Genomic DNA, 14,305 nt, shown 5'->3' with positions numbered 1-14,305 from the left:
GGAGCTCCTTGTGCTGCTGCAGAGCCCAGAGGAGATCCTGGAGCTGCTCCAGGGCTGGAGCCCCTCAGCTACCAGGGATCCACGCTGGGAGAGCTGGGAATGATCCTCTGGAGAAGGGAAGGATCCAGGGAGAGCTTCCAGAACATTCCAGGGCCCAAAGGGGCTCCAGGAGAGCTGCAGAGGGGCTGGGGACAGGGAATGGAGGGACAGGACACAGGGAATGGCTCCCAGTGCCAGAGGGCAGCGCTGGATGGGAGCTTGGGAATCAGGAATTGCTGCCTGGGCTGGGATTGCCAGAGCAGCTGTGGATCATCCCCTGGATCCCTGGCAGTGCCCCAGGCCAGGCTGGACACTGGGGCTGGCTTGGGGACAGTGGGAGGTGTCCCTGCCATGGCACGGGTGGCACTGGGGGGCTCTGGGGTCCCTTTAACCCCCAAACCATTCCAGGATTCTCAGCGCCAGACTCCTCTGCATCCATTCAGCTGCCACACCTCGACTGCCGGTGCAGGAATGAACCATCCCCGTCCTCACTCCCAGGAACCCCAGGAAATCACAGGATTCAGCAATTTTGTGGTAATTTTAAACCCAAGGATGTTCCAATACCCAGCAAAAACCCCCAAGCAATGCCCGTCCCGCCCCCAGGAGCCACCAGAGTCCCCTCAAAGAGGAATTTTACCTTTATTTCAGGGATATTGGCTCAAAGGAGAGAGGGAAGAAAAAGGGAGGGAGCAGAGGAAGGAATGGCACCGGGAGCTGCAGGAGGGTGACAGCGACACGGAGCTGGAGAAGATCCCCTGCAGCAGCTTCCTCATCTTCCTCTGGATGCTCCTGGACCCTGCCTCGTCCCTCCTGTCCCCACACTGCCCCCCTGCTCCCAGCTGTCACCCCTCGGGTCCCCAGCACCGCTGGGATCCGCTCCAGGTCACTCCATCCCGGGGCGCAGAGGGAGGACAGCGATCCATCCCCGCAGATGTGGTCATTTTAAACCCAAGGATGTTCCAACATCCAGCAGATCCATCCCCCTGCTCCCCCCCTGAGCAGCAGGAGGAGGCTCCACCTCCCTCTGGAGCTGTGGGAAAGGCTCCAGGGAAAGAGCTGGAGCCGCTCCTGCCGTTCCAGAGGCAGCCCTGGATTCACCACTTCCAGACTGGGAGCAGGGACTGGGCTGAGCCAGCGCTTTTGTCCTCAGGGAGCGTCTCAAACATTCCCGGGACAAACTCCCCCGCTCCCAGGCAGCTCCCCCACCAGGGCAGCACCTGGACCCCGCTGTTCCCACCGGGAACATCCCTGGATTGCGCCCCGGGAGGGGCTCGGCCGTGTCCCGCCCCCAGCAGGGACAGGCTCTGCCCGGGACACGTTTTCCCTGAGGATTTCCTGGAGGAGAAATTGGCACCAAGGGCTGCACTGGGCAGAAGGGAATCCAGGGAATTTGGCTGCTGACAGGACCAGGACAGCCAAGGAGGAAAGGAGGGAAGTTGTCCTTGTCCCTGGGGTGGCTGTGGCATTCCAGGGTCCCTGTCCTTGTCCCTGGGGTGGCTGTGGCATTCCAGGATCCCTGTCCCTGGCAGTGTCAGGGTGGCTGTGGCATTCCAGGATCCCTGTCCCTGGCAGTGCCAGGGGTGGATGTGGCATTCCAGGAACCCTGTCCTTGTCCCTGGCAGTGTCAGGGTGGCTGTGCCATTCCAGGAACCCTGTCCTTGTCCCTGGCAGTGTCAGGGTGGCTGTGGCATTCCAGGGTCCCTGTCCTTGTCCCTGGCAGTGCTGGGGTGGCTGTGCCATTCCAGGGTCCGGGTCCCTGTCCTTGTCCCTGGCAGTGCCAGGGGTGGATGTGGCATTCCAGGGTCCCTGTCCCTGGCAGTGCCAGGGGTGGCTGTGCCATTCCAGGGTCCGGGTCCCTGTCCTTGTCCCTGGCAGTGCCAGGGATGGATGTGGCATTCCAGGAACCCTGTCCTTGTCCCTGGGGTGGATGTGGCATTCCAGGATCCCTGTCCCTGGCAGTGCTGGGGTGGATGTGGCATTCCAGGATCCCTGTCCCTGGCAGTGCCAGGGTGGCTGTGGCATTCCAGGATCCCTGTCCCTGGCAGTGCCAGGGTGGCTGTGTCATTCCAGGGTCCTTGTCCCTGTCAGTGCCAGGGTGGCTGTGGCATTCCAGGATCCCTGTCCCTGTCCCTGGCAGCTCAGATCCCCACTCAGAGTGTCTCGGGATGGGAACCATCCACAGGGAGATCCCTTCTCCTCCCTGGGATCCCCGATAACCCAGAGAGGATCCCTGGGAAGGAAGGAGAGCCTGAGCTCCCGGATGAGCCCGGAGCTGCACCCACTGGTTAAATCTGGCTCTGGAAAAGAACCTCAGGGGGAAACGCCCAAGATCTGCTGCACTGAGCCCCATCCTCCCGAGCCTTCCACGGCCTGGTGCCGTTTCAGCCTCCCACTCTCATCTCCTGAGTCACCGGCGCGGCTGGAGCTTGGAGATCCGAGCGAATCCCGCTCCTGACAGGCAGGCATTGTTTCCAAACCACCTTTCAAAAAGCTCAGCAGCGTCTCCGATTCCACGTTTTTCAGATCAAGTCCTGGCTCGGATGGAATCCCCACCGCGGAGGCTCTGGGGCTGGAAAAGCCGGCAGGGCCCCGCTGCAGATCAGCGCTCCCAACACCGAGCGAGCGGAGCCCAGATCCCGAGGGTTTGGCCGGCCCTCAGGAACAACGAGCTCTCGGGGAAAAGGGGAATAAAACCCCGCCCTCATCTCTTCCCGTGGAGCCACCAGGAGCCGTGGGCCGAGCTCTTGGCGATGCTCAGCTTCTCCTCGGGGCTGAAGTGCAGGACGGCCAGGATGGCCGTGAGCGTCTGCTGCCGGCCCCGCGCGTCCGGCAGCGTCAGGAACCGGTACAGCACGTTCTTCAGGTACTCCAGGTTGGCTCCTTCCCTGCTCTTGTCCCGGCAGCTCTTCTGGATCTGGCCCCGCAGCTCCTCCACCTCCTGGCGGTGCCGGTCCTCCTCGGCCAGGGCGCGGCCCTGCAGCTGGTGCAGCTGCTCCTCCAGCCGGCGCTTGTGCTTGCGCAGCGCCGCGATCTCCACCTCCTTGCGCGCCAGCTGCTCCGCGTACAGGAAGAAGGTGGGCTCGGAGCCCGGGCAGGGCTGCAGCTCCCGCGGCAGGATCTCCGAGGGCTCCCGGCCGGGAAGCTCCTCGGGGGCGGCGCGGGGCGGCGCGAGGGCGCGCAGCCGCTCCAGCTCGCCGTCCTTCTCGGCCAGCACGGCCAGCGCCCGGTCCCGCTGCTTGTGCATCTCCTCCTCCAGGCGCAGCGCCCGCTCCCGGAACTGCAGCTGGCAGCGCTCCAGCTCCTGCCGGTGCAGCCGCTGCAGCCGCGACAGCTCCTGCCGCTTGGCCTCCAGCTCCCGCCGGTGCCGCTCCTCCGCGTCGTCCGCCGCCAGCTGCAGCAGCACGTGCTTGTCCCGGAGCTCCGCCAGCTGCTCCCGCGCCTCCTCCAGCTCCCCGGCCTGCCCCACGTCCTTGGTGGCCTTGCTCTTGAGCACCTGCTGCGCCCTCACCTTGGAGCGCTCGAACTCGTCCTTGAGCTGCCTCGGCTCCTGCTGGCAGTGCCCGCCCGCGGCTTTGTCCTCGTCCTCGTCCCCCGGGCTCGGCTCCTCCGGCGCCTCCGGGCCCTTCCCGGCCGCCGCCCGCAGCAGCTTCCGCAGCTTCTCCATCTTCTCCTTGAGCGCGGCGACGTCCAGCGCGCTCTCCTCCGCGGCCGCGTCGCCCGGGGGGCGGGCGGAGGCGGCGGCGGCCAGGCTCCGGTTCTCCAGGTCCAGCTGCGCCACGCGCTCCCTCAGCCGCTGGATGGTGCCCTGGTCCCGCTGCTTGGCCTTCTCGTAGGTGCCCAGCAGCTCCGACACCTGCGACACCTGAGCCTCCAGCTCGGCCACGCGCCGCTCCTCCCGCTGCGAGCGCTGCCGCAGCTGCTCCTCGGCCTGCGCCGTCTGTGCGGGGACACGGCGGGGTCAGGGCAGCCGGGGACAGGGGGACGGACCGGGGGACACACCTGGGGACACACCTGGGGACACAGGGGGACACACCTGGGGACAGGGGGACATGGGGATGGACATGGGGACGGACATGGGGACGGACATGGGGACATGGGGACGGACATGGGGACGGACATGGGGATGGACATGGGGACACACCTGGGGACACACCTTGGGACATGGGGATGGACATGGGAGCGGACATGGGGACATATGTGGGGACACACCTGGGGACACAGGGGGACATGGGGACACACCTGGGGACATGGGGACACACCTGCGGACACACCTAGGGACACACCTGAGGGTCACATGGGGACGTGGGGACACACCTGGGGACAGACATGGGGACATGGGGATGGACATGGGGACATGGGGACACACCTGGGGACATGGGGACGGATGTGGGGACACACCTGGGGACACAGGGGGACGTGGGGACACGTGGGGACACACCTGGGGACAGACATGGGGACACACAGAGATACACAGAGACATGGGGACACACCTGGGGACATGGGGACACACCTGGGGACACACAGGGTCCCTGCTCTGCTCCAAACCAGCAAGGTGCCCTCCCCACCCCGGGAATCCTGCCTGACACACCTCCCTGTCCTGGCTTTTTGGGGATTTGTGTGTTTGGAATCCTGGAGTGGTTTGGGTTAAAGGGACCCCAGAGCCCCCCAGTGCCACCCGTGCCACGGCAGGGACACCTCCCACTGTCCCCAAGCCAGCCCCAGTGTCCATCCCGGCCTTGGACATTCCAGGGATCCCGGGGCAGCCTGGGCACCCTGCGCCATTTATTCCAAACCTCCCGTGGTCTGAGGGACTGGGAAGAGGAGTTTGTGCTGCTCCAGCCCCACTCCCTGCACACATCCCCGGAGAGCTGTTCCCAGGGCTGCCATCCCATCAGTCCAAGCCAGGACGCTCCGGACTCCGAGGGACCAGCAGAGGGAATCCGGCTCCTCCAGCCCCTGCACCCCACCCTCACCCCCAGCGCCAATCACCTTCTTCATCTCCTGCACCAGCTGCAGCTGGAAGTGGTTCTTGAGGGCGGCCACCTCCTCCTGCAGCTCCTGGACGCGGGGGTCCGGCTTCCCGCTCTCCTCCCTGGCTCCCTGCAGCTCCTCCGGCTCCCGGCTCGGCCGCCGCGCCCGCTGCTCGCGCTCCCCGGGCTCCTCGCGCTCGGCGCGCAGCAGCAGCTCCCGCAGCTCGGCGCCGCGCCGCTCGGCCTCCTCCAGCTCCTGCCTCACCTGCCGCCGCTCCGCCTGGTACGAGGCCTCCATGCGCGACTTCTCCCGCGTCACCGTGGCCAGCGCGGCCGTCAGCGTGGCCAGCTGCGCCCTCAGCTGCTGCAGCCGCCGCTCCGAGTCCGGGCCGGGGCAGAGCTCCGCGCCCTCCGAGCCCTCCGAGCCCTCCGCGCTCCGGGGAGCCGCGTCCTCCTCGTCCCCGCCGGCCGCCGGCCCCGCGCCGTCCGAGCCCCGCTCCGAGCCCCGCTCCGAGCCGCGGGCGGCGGGCGGCGGCGCCGGGTCCCCGTGGTGGTGGGACGAGGAGAGAGCCTTCAGGCTGGCTTCCAGCGCCTCCTTCTCCTTCAGGAGGCTCTTGTAGGCGCACACCACGTCCTTGAGCCGCGCCTGGAAGCGCAGGAGCTGCTGCTTCTGCGTCTCGACGGTCTCCAGCAGCTCCTTCCTGCTGGGGCCGCCCCCGAAGCTCATCCCGAACTTCTCCATGGCGGGAGGGAACCTGCGGGGAGAGCAGGGAGAGGAGAAAAGGCAGCTTAGGGACGGGCAGGAGCACGGCCCTGGGGCCAGCGGGACCCCAAACGGGCAGCGAACGTCAGCAACAAACACCACAAACAAACACCACCAACGTCACAAAAAGACATCTCCAACATCACCAACAAATATCACAAACACCACAAAAAGCCACCACCAATATCACCTACAAATATCACAAACAAATATCACAAACATCACAAACATACACCCCAAAACTCCCACTCTGACCCCAAAAACTCCCACCCTGAATCCTCAAAAGCTTCCATCCTGAATCTCCAAAAATTCCCACCCTGAATCTCCAAAGCTCCCATCCTGACCCCTCAAACCTCCCATCCTGACCCCTCAAACCTCCCACCCTGAATCCCCAAAGCTCCCATCCTGAATCCCCAAAACTCTAATCCTGAATCCCCAAAGCTCCCATCCTGAATCCCAAAAATTCTCACCCTGAATCCCCAAACCTCCCATCCTGACCCCTCAAAACTCCCACTCTGAATCCCCAAACCTCCCACCCTGAATCCCCAAAAGCTCACATCCTGACCCCTCAAACCTCCCATCCTGACCCCTCAAAATCCCCACCCTGAATCCCCAAAGCTCCCATCCTCACCCCTCAGGACGCCACTCTGAATATCCCTCCATGACCCCCTTGCTGACCCCCTGGACATCCCCCGGACCCCCCGGGTCCTCCACTGTCACCTCCCCAGGACCACCCTGACCCCATCGTTACCCCCTCAGGACCATGCTGACCCCCCCGGACATCTCCCGGACCCCCCGGGCCCCTCATTGTCACCTCCCCAGGACCACCCTGACCCCCATCGTTATCCCCTCAGGACCCCCGGACATCCCCCGGGCCCCCCAGCGTTACCCCCTCAGGACCATCCCCACTCTCACCCTGACCCCTCGGGCCCCTCGGGCCCCTCAATCCCCCCCGGTGCCCGCGCTCCCCCCTCACCTCGGGCCGGTTCCGGCTCCGTCACTTCCGGCGGAAGCGGCCGTTGTGGGCGGGGCACAGGGCGGTGTCCGGGGCGGTGCCGGTACGGCGGTTGTGGGCGTGGCTTCGCTCAGCGGGAGGCGTGGTCTCGGCGCGTGGCCTTACGTCGGGGGCGTGGCCCGAGCTAAAGGACCGTGCTCCTTCAGGGGCGTGGTCACCGCGGTGGGCGTGGTCACGGGGCGGGGCTTCGGCCAGGCTCAGCGCAGCGGCGACTGCGCGGCGGTCCCGTGTGCCCCTGTGTCCCCCCGAGTGCCCCCCGTGTCCCCCCTAGTGTCCCCCGTGTCCCCCCGAGTGTCCCCCGTGTCCCCTCGTGTCCCCCCCGTGTCCCCCCGAGTGCCCCTTGTCCCCTCATGTCCTCCCCGTGTCCCCCCCGTGTCCCCCCGTGCCCCCCCCCGTGTCCCCAGTGTCCCCCTCGGGGGTCTCACTGCCAGCGGGAAGAGGGGCGCAGAGCCCCCGCCACGGAGGTGACACCGAGCGGTGACACCGAGCGGTGACACCGAGCGGTGACACCGAGCGGTGACACGGGAGCAGGACGAGCCGTGTCGCGACCCCTCCGGTGCTGCGCCCCCCCAGCCCCTGCAGCCCCCCTCCAAGGCGTGTCCCCTCTCCCAGGGACGTCCCCTCTCCTAGAGAATGTCCCCTCTCCCAGGGGATGTCCCCTCTCCAAGGTGTGTCCCCTCTCCTAGAGGATGTTCCCTCTCCTAGGGGTGTCCCCTCTCCAAGGTGTGTCCCCTCTCCAGGGAATGTCCCCTCTCCAAGGGGATGTCCTCTCTCCAAAGCATGTCCCCTCTCCAATGCGTGTCCCCTCTCCAAGGAATGTCCCCTCTCCCAGGGGTGTCCCCTCTCCCAGGGGTGTCCCCTCTCCAGGGGTGTCCCCTCTCCAAGGTGTGTCCCCTCTCCAAGGGATGTCCCCTCTCCAAGGAATGTCCCCTCTCCCAGGGGTGTCCCCTCACCAAGGGGTGTCCCCTCTCCAGGGAGTGTCCCCTCTCCTAGGGGTGTCCTCTCTCCCAGGGGTGTCCCCTCTCCCAGGAGATGTCCCCTCTCCAGGGAGTGTCCCCTCTCCTAGGGGATGTCCCCTCACCAAGGGGTGTCCCCTCTCCAGGGAGTGTCCCCTCTCCTAGGGGATGTCCCCTCTCCAAGGTGTGTCCCCTCTCCAGGGAGTGTCCCCTCTCCGAGGTGTGTCCCCTCTCCAAGGGCTGTCCCCTCTCCAGGGAGTGTCCCCTCTCCAGGGAGTGTCCCCTCTCCCAGGGGCTGTCCCCTCTGGAGGAGGCTCCCGGCGTTCCAAACCCTCCGGACAGCGATGGGATATAGCTGGGGATCCCTGGGCTGGGTCCGAGCCGCCTCCGGCAGTGTCACCTCAGCCGCGCCCTGTCCCCGCTGTCCCCTGCGGGAGGGACCCGGGGCTGCCCGAAATCCCCCGAGACCGCCGGGATAAATACAACTCCAAGTGCTCTGTCCTCGGCCAACAAAATCCCGGCCTCCACAGAGACCCCGGGACAGAACTCTGTCACCTGCTTGTGCATTCGGAGCCAAGAAAGAAACGAAAGTTCGTCGGTTCTAAATTACATAAAGATCTCTTTCATTAATTAACATCTCTCTTCTACCGGTTATTGAATTCTCCCCTGAGCAGGGAAAACTCCCACTGTCCCCAAGCCAGCCCCAGGGTCCAGCCTGGCCTGGGGCACTGCCAGGGATCCAGGGAATGACCCACAGCTGCTCTGGCAATCCCAGCCCAGGCAGCAATTCCTGATTCCCAAGCTCCCATCCAGCGCTGCCCTCTGGCACTGGGAGCCATTCCCTGTGTCCTGTCCCTCCATTCCCTGTCCCCAGCCCCTCTGCAGCTCTCCTGGAGCCCCTTCAGGCCCTGGAATGTTCTGGAAGCTCTCCCTGGAGCCTTCCATTCTCCAGGGGAACATTCCCAGCTCTCCCAGCCTGGGTCCCTGGGAGCTGAGGGGCTCCAGCCCTGGAGCAGCTCCAGGATCTCCTCTGGGCTCTGCAGCAGCTCCAGGTGCTGCTGCCGTGTCCCCAGGGCTGGGGCAGCTCTGCAGCTGGGGCCTCACCTGGGCACAGGGACAGGGTCCCCCCTCACCTGGGCACAGGGACAGGGTCCCTCCTCACCTGGGCACAGGGACAGGGTCCCCCCTCACCTGGGCACAGGGACAGGGTCCCTCCTCACCTGGGCACAGGGACAGGGTCCCCCCTCACCTGGGCACAGGGGCAGGGTCCCCCCTCACCTGGGCACAGGGACAGGGTCCCCCCTCACCTGGGCACAGGGACAGGGTCCCCCCTCACCTGGGCACAGGGACAGGGTCCCTCTCCCCTGTGGGCTCAGCCCAGCGCTGGGGGGTTCTGGGCTGGCTCAGGTGCAGCTCTCACCCCCAGCACCCCCAAATCCTTCTCCCAGTGCTGCTCACACCCAGCCCGGTGCCAGGAGGGTGTCACCGGTGTCACCCCGCGCTGCCCCCAGACCATTCCACGTCTCTGTGACACCGAGCTGCCCCTCTCCCCCGGCCCAGCCCCGCACATGGAACCGGCCCCTCTGTGACATCACCCCGGGCACCGGTGGCACCAGAGGTGACACCTCTGCCCTGGCTCTGCCACCAGCGCTGGCACCGATGGCTTTGCTGTGGCTGCTCGTGCTGCTGGGCCTGGCCGGGCCCGCGGCTGGCACCTGGGACACCTGCAGGTCCGTGTCCCCAGGGCGCTCGGGGACATTCGGGGCTGCCCTGGCACGGCCCGGGCACGCGGGAGCCCCTCGGGGGTCCCTGTCCCCGCTGCCCCCCGAGCAGGGCACCCATGGATTTGTGCTTCCAGGGGCACCTGCGGGCTCTGGCCCTCGGCTTCCGACCACAGCTCTGCCGCTGGCACCTCTCGTGTTGTGGGTGGCACCGGGGTCCCTTCGGGGGCCTGGCCCGGCATCGTCAGCATCCAGGCCACCTGGAAGAACGGCACGTGGCACATGTGTGCAGGTGTCCTCCTCAGCTCCCAGTGGGTCCTCACGGTCGCACACTGCTTCGCCAGGGCCGGGTAAGAAACAGCAGGGACAGAGATGTCCCCAGAGCACGGGCAGGTGCCCAGGTCACAGCACCGCGTGCCACCTCCCTCTCCGCCTTGGGAAGGAGAAGGCCGGGAGATGCTGGAGCCCGTGGCTCTGCTCCACGACACCCCTCTCTCCATCAGGCACCTCCTCAAGGACTTCTCCAAGTGGGAGGTGGTGATGGGAGCCTCGGATCTGAGCCAGCCGGGCCCCGAGGCTGCCGTGAGACACATCCAGAGGCTGCTGGTGCACCAGCACTACGTGCCTGCCACGGCGAGGAACGACATCGCCCTGGTGGAGCTGGAGCGGCCCGTGGAGTGCAGCGACTACATCCAGCTGGGCTGTGTGCCCGACGCCTCGCTCCGGGTCTCAGAGCTGAAATCCTGCTACATCGCCGGCTGGAACTTTGCCCGAGGTGAGCTCCCGAACGGGATGTGAGCTCCAGAACAGGGTGTGAGCTCCAGAACGGGGTGTGAGCTCCAGAACGGGATGTGAGCTCCAGAACGGGATGTGAGCTCCAGAACGGGGTGTGAGCTCCAGAACGGGATGTGAGCTCCTGAACGGGATGTGAGCTCCAGAACGGGATGTGAGCTCCAGAACGGGATGTGAGCTCCAGAACGGGGTGTGAGCTCCAGAACGGGATGTGAGCTCCAGAACGGGATGTGAGCTCCAGAACGGGGTGTGAGCTCCCGAACGGGGTGTGAGCTCCAGAACGGGGTGTGAGCTCCAGAACGGGGTGTGAGCTCCCGAACGGGGTGTGAGCTCCAGAACAGGGTGTGAGCTCCAGAACGGGGTGTGAGCTCCCGAACGGGGTGTGAGCTCCAGAACGGGGTGTGAGCTCCAGAACGGGGTGTGAGCTCCAGAACGGGATGTGAGCTCCAGAACGGGGTGTGAGCTCCAGAACGGGATGTGAGCTCCAGAACGGGGTGTGAGCTCCAGAACGGGGTGTGAGCTCCAGAACGGGATGTGAGCTCCAGAACGGGGTGTGAGCTCCAGAACGGGATGTGAGCTCCCGAAGGGGGTGTGAGCTCCAGAACGGGATGTGAGCTCCAGAACGGGATGTGAGCTCCCGAACGGGATGTGAGCTCCGAGGGCGAGCTGGGCACCCCGGGGACGCGCACCGGCCGCAGACAGTGTCGGCTGCAGGACGTCAGCGGGGCCGGGGCTCAGAGCAGCCCGGGCCGGGGGAAGGAGCCCCCGCCAAGACGGGGCGCGGAACGGGACGAGCTGGAAGGTCCCTTCCCACCCAAACAATTCCTGCTGGCCCTGGGAAGGCTCTGCAGAGATGGGTCTGGCTCCTCCTCCAGGCCAACAGCAGCGACACAGCTGGACAATATCGCTCCGTGGGGAAGGGGCTCAGCCCCAGCGAAGGGAGGGGATGGGATGGGATGGGATGGGATGGGATGGGATGGGATGGGGGTACAGCCATGCTGGGGGCTCATTCCCACGGTTCCGGGATCAGGCATGATTCTGCGGGAGGCCAAGGTCCACCTCATGGACACGGAGCTCTGCAACAGCAGCCGGTGGTACGCGGGGGCCGTTCATGCTGACAACCTCTGTGCTGGGTACCCACACGGTGGCATCGACACCTGCCAGGTACGAGCCCCACACACAGCCCAGACCATCCCGTGTCCCCCACAGGTCCCTGTCCTCTGTCCCCTTGTCCCCAAGGCCTGGTCCTCTGCACATCTGGGACCCATGTGCAGAGATGGGAGAGCTCCCGACCTGCTCCAAACCCAGGGCCTGGAGGCTCCGGCCCCTGAGCAGAACCTTCCTGGGCTGGGAATGTGGAACTGGCAAGGGCTGGGAGAGAGGAGCCCGCGCTGGGCTGGAGAGAGGAGCCAGTGCTGGGATGGGAGAGAGGAGCCAGTGCTGGGATGGGAGAGAGGAGCCAGCGCTGGGATGGGAGAGAGGAGCCAGTGCTGGGCTGGAGAGAGGAGCCAGTGCTGGGATGGGAGAGAGGAGCCAGTGCTGGGCTGGAGAGAGGAGCCAGTGCTGGGATGGGAGAGAGGAGCCAGCGCTGGGCTGGAGAGAGGAGCCAGTGCTGGGATGGGAGAGAGGAGCCAGCGCTGGGCTGGGAGAGAGGAGCCAGCGCTGGGCTGGAGAGAGGAGCCAGTGCTGGGATGGGAGAGAGGAGCCAGCGCTGGGCTGGAGAGAGGAGCCAGTGCTGGGATGGGAGAGAGGAGCCAGCGCTGGGCTGGAGAGAGGAGCCAGTGCTGGGATGGGAGAGAGGAGCCAGCGCTGGGCTGGAGAGAGGAGCCAGCGCTGGGCTGGAGAGAGGAGCCAGCGCTGGGCTGGAGAGAGGAGCCAGCGCTGGGCTGGAGAGAGGAGCCAGTGCTGGGATGGGAGAGAGGAGCCAGTGCTGGGATGGGAGAGAGGAGCCAGCGCTGGGATGGGAGAGAGGAGCCAGTGCTGGGATGGGAGAGAGGAGCCAGCGCTGGGATGGGAGAGAGGAGCCAGGTCTGGGGCTCGCAGCAGGCCCCCACAGTCCCTGAACCCTCTCTCCTGGCACAGGGGGACAGCGGGAGCCCCCTCGTCTGCAAGGACAACAGAGCTGACTACTACTGGCTGGTGGGATTGAACAGCTGGGGAAGAGGCTGTGACAGAGCCAGGCACCCTGGGATCTATACCTCCACTCAGCACTTCTACAACTGGATCCTGATCCAGACCGCCCTGAGCCCGGCAGACGTCACCGGCCAAGCACCGGAGCCCAACTGCGCCCCGAGTCCTAAGCCAGAGGCCACCGTGACTTCTGCAGGGACCCCGACACGGGAACCAGAGCCAGAGCCCGTAACAGAGGCAACGCCAGCGCCAGAGCCGACTCCAGAGCCAACGCCATCGCCAGAGCCGACTCCAGAGCCAACGCCATCGCCAGAGCCGACTCCAGAGCCGGCTCCAGAGCCGATTCCAGTGCCAGACACAACGCCAGACCCGGTGCCAGAGGCGACAGGAGAGCCAACGCCTGAACCCACGACAGAGCCGACGACAGTGCCAGAGCCGACGACAGTGTCTGTGCCAGAGCCAACGACAGTGCCCGTGCCAGAGCCGACGCTGATGTCAGGGCCCACTCCAGCGCCGGAGCTGGAGCCGGAGCCAGACGTCCCCCATGCGCCCGAGGAGGAGCCGGTGCCAGCACCAGAACCGACCCCGGAGCGATTTCTGCTCATCTCGGTGCCGTACCAGAGCCTGGTGAAGTTCTGCAACCTGCTCAGGGACTTCCTGCACTTTCTGAAGGAGCAGCTGGGCTGAGCCGGAGGAGGAGCGGATGCAGCTCCGGCCCCGGAGCGTTCCCTGCCGCGGTCGCTGCCCGGGGCCCGGGGCCGCTCTGTCCCTGCCCGCCCTCCCCTGCGCCCAGCCCGCGCCGCAGCCCAGTTTGTTGTTCAATAACAACCGGCGCTTTGTTGGCGCTCCCCAGGAACGGCCCCAGCGCGATTCAGCCGCCCGGGCAGGGCAGGGAGGGCCGGGCCGGGCCGGGCCGGGCCGGGAGAACGAGCGGGGCCGGCCCGGGTCCGGAGGAGACGAGGGCGGAGCCGGGGAGGAGGGAAAAGCGGTTTAATAACGGAGCGGGACGGGAGCGGCTCGAGCGGGAGCCCGGGAGCCCCGAGGGACGCGGAGGTGCCGCCACCCCGGGGTGACCCCGGTGTCCCCGGTGTCCCCAGCTCTGCCTCCGAGGCTGCCGGGAGCCCCCTCCCCTTCCCCCGCTGTGCCCCCGGCCCCGGCAGGGCTGGAGCTGCAGCCGCGCGTTCGGGATCCCTGGAGCCGCGACATTCCCTCTGCTCCAGCGGGAGCGCAGCTCCAAAGAGCTGTCCCGGCTCCGGAGCAGGGGCTGGAGCCTGGCAAAGAGTCAGGGATCCTGGATTCCGCGATCCATCAGTGTCTGGAGGTGGTTCGGGGCCCTGCCGCGGGCTGGCCCGGCCGCCGAAGCTCGCCCTTCGCGAATACCCGCGGTTCCCGGCTCGGGGGGTGCCGGAGCCCCCCATCCTTCCAGGGCCGCTCCGGGCCGGGCACAGCTCGGGGGGCGGGCGGGGGTCCCCGGGGGCTCAGCGGGGCTCCGGGCCCCAGGCCGGCAGCGGCGGCAGCCCGGGGGGCAGCAGGGCGAAGCGGGGGCTCTCCGGGGGCTGCCAGGGCGCTGGAGCGGGGCTCCCGCCCGGAGCGGGACCTGCGGGACGGACACGGGGCTCGGGCACCGTCCCGAACCCCCGGGGGACCCCCGGCAGCTCCCCCCCTGCCCCTCGTACCGCAGCACGCCTCGTCCCAGGCGCAGGGGCCGGAGGAGCAGAGGTGCAGCGGGGCCGGGGGGCGCGGGGGGCCGCGGAGGGGCTGCACCGAGCCCGCGGGGGTGTCCGGGAGGGGCTGCGTGGGCACCAGAGAGCTCCGCGTCACAGGGCGTCCCCGGGGCGCTCCGGCACCGGGTCACCCCGGAGGGGACCGGCAGGGGCTGGGGACGCTCCAGAGGGTGCCGGAGCGCGTCGGGGCGTCCC

The 14,305-nt window shown here is 66.9% G+C and overlaps 2 protein-coding genes across 2 annotated transcripts; one reads left to right on the top strand and one right to left on the bottom strand.

The window, feature by feature from the left end:
* Positions 1 to 682: 682 nt before the first annotated feature.
* GCC1 (GRIP and coiled-coil domain containing 1) lies at positions 683 to 6,790 on the bottom strand. The gene is made up of 3 exons (XM_040061421.2): positions 6,749 to 6,790; positions 5,029 to 5,764; positions 683 to 3,976 (listed from the first exon to the last, which is right to left on the bottom strand). The coding sequence occupies exons 2-3, from the start codon at positions 5,749 to 5,751 to the stop codon at positions 2,741 to 2,743; spliced, it is 1,959 nt and encodes a 652-aa protein (XP_039917355.1). The 5' UTR covers positions 5,752 to 5,764; positions 6,749 to 6,790; the 3' UTR covers positions 683 to 2,740.
* Positions 6,791 to 9,402: 2,612 nt separating this feature from the next.
* On the top strand, positions 9,403 to 13,073 carry LOC120751486 (acrosin-like). The gene is made up of 5 exons (XM_040061420.1): positions 9,403 to 9,473; positions 9,602 to 9,814; positions 9,968 to 10,239; positions 11,287 to 11,420; positions 12,339 to 13,073. The coding sequence occupies exons 1-5, from the start codon at positions 9,403 to 9,405 to the stop codon at positions 13,071 to 13,073; spliced, it is 1,425 nt and encodes a 474-aa protein (XP_039917354.1).
* Positions 13,074 to 14,305: the final 1,232 nt, after the last annotated feature.

Source organism: Hirundo rustica, chromosome 4, assembly GCF_015227805.2.
Source record: "Hirundo rustica isolate bHirRus1 chromosome 4, bHirRus1.pri.v3, whole genome shotgun sequence".
Classification (NCBI taxonomy): Eukaryota; Metazoa; Chordata; class Aves; order Passeriformes; family Hirundinidae; genus Hirundo; species Hirundo rustica.
Note: the sequence above shows the minus strand (reverse complement) of the source record. Positions and strands in the feature narration are given on the sequence as shown.